This window comes from Bison bison, unplaced genomic scaffold, assembly GCF_000754665.1.
Source record: "Bison bison bison isolate TAMUID 2011002044 unplaced genomic scaffold, Bison_UMD1.0 scf7180017864364, whole genome shotgun sequence".
NCBI classification, from domain to species: domain Eukaryota; kingdom Metazoa; phylum Chordata; class Mammalia; order Artiodactyla; family Bovidae; genus Bison; species Bison bison.
Window position 1 is genome coordinate 3,461,783 of NW_011494936.1, and position 3,282 is coordinate 3,465,064.

The window sequence follows — 3,282 nt, forward strand, 5'->3', positions numbered from 1 at the left end:
TCAAATTATTAGGGTCTTGCTTAGACCTCCAGGAGTAAAATGAGGGCGCTAATGAAAGCATTTTGTGGCAGTGCCTAGTACCTCCGTGGTTATCTTTCTGGGTTCTGAAAGACGAAAGTAAATCACAAATATAGCCTAAAGGCGAGGCAGGGGAGTCTCCCCGATGGAGGCCAAGCATCTCAGGCACCCCTGGCACGTTTGAAAAACAGGACTCTCGCTGCTCCCATGGCTCTGGGCCGTCTCCTTAGGTTCTGAAAGCTGCTGTGGTGGCAGCGCCGGCGCTATCGGAGGTGGGGAGCCGGAATCCGGAGCTCAGAGCCTTCGGGGAGCCCAGTCGCTTCCAGGGCTGTGAAGTTCCATCCGTGCCCAGGTTGGCTCGGCTGGGCTGAGGCTGTTTCTTTTCCACGGACGGTTGCGCGCAGGGCCGAGACACAAGGCTCTCTCCGTCTCCCTTTGTTCCTCGCGCGTCTTCCTGTCTGGGGACGGCCTGGAAGGCCACGGCAGAGCTGGGGCCCCAGACTTTAGGCCCCCTCTTCCCAGTGGTCGGGGTTGATTTAGTGATCAAGATCTCTGGGACTTGGCGAGGAACTGAGGCGGAAACGCCCAGACACCAAAACGGGCTCGGTCCCCGGGTTCTTTCCTCTCCAGCAACCCTGCGACCCGAGCTCAGGGACGTGCAGAGGCGCTAACAACAAGAGCCCGGGACGGATTCGGGGCGGGCCCGGAGATCCGGATCCGGCTTGGGCAGCCTGGGAGATCGGGACTGTGTGTGCAGTGCGCCTCGTTCTACCGCTGGGATTGGCTGTGTGGGATTTTTTTTTTTTTTTTCCTTGTAAGAAATAAATGCTCAGGCGTTTGCAAAGCGCCGGGCTCCCCTGAAGCTTCGAAAGCCCCCCGGGTGAGAGCAGGCGGGAAGAAAGTTGGGGAGCAGGCGAAGGCAAGGGGGCAAAGCCAAGGGAGGTTGCGGCGCGGGCCTGGTCCTGCCCAGGCGTCTATTCGCCTGCCTTTGCCTCAGCGTCCTCCCCGCTGGGTTGTGTGGAATTGATGAGTTTATTTTCCTTTTTCCACTTCATGCGGCGGTTCTGGAACCAGATCTTGATCTGGCGCTCGGTGAGGCAGAGCGCGTTGGCTATTTCGATGCGGCGGCGCCGCGTCAGGTAGCGGTTGAAGTGGAACTCCTTCTCCAGCTCCAGCGTCTGGTAGCGCGTGTAGGTCTGGCGGCCTCGGCGCCCGTGACTCCCATACACAGCACCTGCGGGCAGAAATGGCCGGACGCCAGTAAGCCAGGATCCAGGCACCCTGACCAGTCAGCCCTGAGCCCCACGCTCTGGCCTCGGGGCTGGAAACCACCCGCCTCTCCCACTATGTCTGGGGCCGAAAGCGGACTGGATAGGAGAAGATTATTTCATACCAAGCGAGATATTTTCCACCTAAAACGACTTAGGGTGGGAAATGATTGTTTTTGCAAAATCTGCTCAGTAAAAATATTACAAGAAAAAAGAATAGAACAGCATTCTTAAATCCGGGCACCTGAGCCTGTTTTGTGAGGGTACGGTGTGTGTGTCTGGAAATGATGGGTATGGAACCCTGTGAGTAGGGTACCCACTCCGAATTCACACACTGACCTCTGTGGAGTTATTACTGTGGTCAGCACTTCAGGACACAATATACTTTTTGGAAAATTTTAAATGGTCAGCCCTCTTAGATCTTCGCAAATGCCTTCCCATTGTATGGCCCTTCTGAGAAAAGCAGAGCTCTTGAAAACACAAATGAATTTTAAAGCAAAAGACTGTAAGTTTTAAAATCCACATTAGGCTCCTTCCTTCTCCAAGAATTCCCTGTGGAGTTTTGGAAATCAGGGGCAAAGAGATGGAGATATGGGCCATCTGGGGCTTCTAGAATGTAGGGCTGTGATGGGCTATCTATTCTGATGCCAAAAAGACCCATGGGTTGGGGGCTCCCCCCAAGTTGGGTGTGTGAGACTCAGGCAGGGCCTCAGAAGGAGGCAGAAGTTGGCTGTGAGTGAGCAGTTGAGTGGAGGGGGGAGGAGGGGAGGGAGGAGAGAGCGGAAAAATCCTGAGGCCGGGGATGTGGCCCTCCAAGGCTTTGGGGAGACACTGCAAGGGGCCAAATGAGGGCCTCTTTCTAGATGGGTTTCTGAAGGGCAGAAAGGTGAGGAGACAGTGAGGGAAAGAGGCGTTCTCAGGACGGGTGCAGAAGGCCATCAGGACTAGGGGACTGAGCAGGGTATTACCAGGGTGCAGGGTGGGCAGGCGCACTCTCCCATCCAGCCTTGCTCTCTCTTCAGATTGCCCCTGTCACTGGGTTTCACACAGCGTGGAGTGACCCCCCCCCCCCACGCTCCCCTAAGGTGTCACCTTACATGGGCACTTGGGCCCTGCCTTCACTCTTTCACAGCCTGATTGTCCCATTGGGAATGGGTTGGTTTTTTTATTAAAAAAAAAAAAAAAAAAAAACCTCTTTTTTTAAAAACCAAAGAAACTTTGTTCATTCTTTCCTCCCTTCTTTCTATGTCCTCTTTCTACTGTCTCCTCCTTCCTTCCTTCTTTCCCTGCCTCCTTCCCCCTCTCCCTCCACACTCTTTGAGGGGCTGCAGGGAAACACCTTACCCGCGCAGGAGTTCATCCGCTGCATCCAGGGGTAAACAGGGCTCGTGTACTTCCGGTCGGTGCCTTCGTCATGGAGGGCTTTGCCCGGCACGCTGCTGCTGTCGGGTTTGTACTGCTGCTCGGGAGAAAAGTGCAGGTAGTCCCCGGGGCCCCTCTGTTTGCCACTGCCCGAGGGCGAGGCGCCACTGAGGTCCTTATCAGAATAGAAACATGAGGCCCCGTACTCGTAGGATGCCCGGTTGCAGGCCAGGACCGAGTTGGACTGTTGGTAGAAACAAGGTGAGGTGTACGTCTTGTCCGGGAGGCTCGACGCCCCGTACGAGGCCGGGAAGGGCCTTAGCGCGTCATAGCCGGCCGGATAGAGGGGCAGCTGGCCCAAGAAGGAGTCCTGGCCGCTGGGCAGGCTCCCGGGGAAAGTGGGATTCACAAAATAGGAACTCATTTGCGCGCCCCTCTGCAGGACTGTGATTTGTTGTGTATTAGTACATCTGGCTATAACTATTAGTAGTCATCGAACTGGTTTGTTTCTGGATGGCCGAACGCCAAAAGCGACAGCAGCAAATCGCACCAGCTGACGCGGCGGCGGCCAATGGGAGCGAACGCCGGAGCCCGCTCCCCGGGGACCGCGGCGACCGAGGCAGCAAAGTTACAA

At 55.9% G+C, this 3,282-nt stretch overlaps 1 protein-coding gene across 1 annotated transcript; it reads right to left on the reverse strand.

Moving 5' to 3' along the window:
- Positions 1-812: 812 nt before the first annotated feature.
- On the reverse strand, positions 813-3,272 carry HOXA6 (homeobox A6). The gene is made up of 2 exons (XM_010855395.1): positions 2,631-3,272; positions 813-1,252 (listed from the first exon to the last, which is right to left on the reverse strand). Exons 1-2 carry the CDS (start codon positions 3,070-3,072, stop codon positions 993-995), a joined length of 702 nt encoding a protein of 233 aa, XP_010853697.1. The 5' UTR covers positions 3,073-3,272; the 3' UTR covers positions 813-992.
- Between the last annotated feature and the right edge of the window lie 10 nt (positions 3,273-3,282).

Bases quoted from the DNA above. Each gene is read 5' to 3' on its own strand.
- HOXA6 (XM_010855395.1), bottom strand. From the start codon at position 3,072: ATGAGTTCCTATTTTGTGAATCCCACTTTCCCCGGGAGCCTGCCCAGC. The intron at 1,253-2,630 runs GTAAGGTGTTTC...TTCTGCCCGCAG, and splicing joins GCGGATGAACTCCTGCGCGG to GTGCTGTGTATGGGAGTCAC.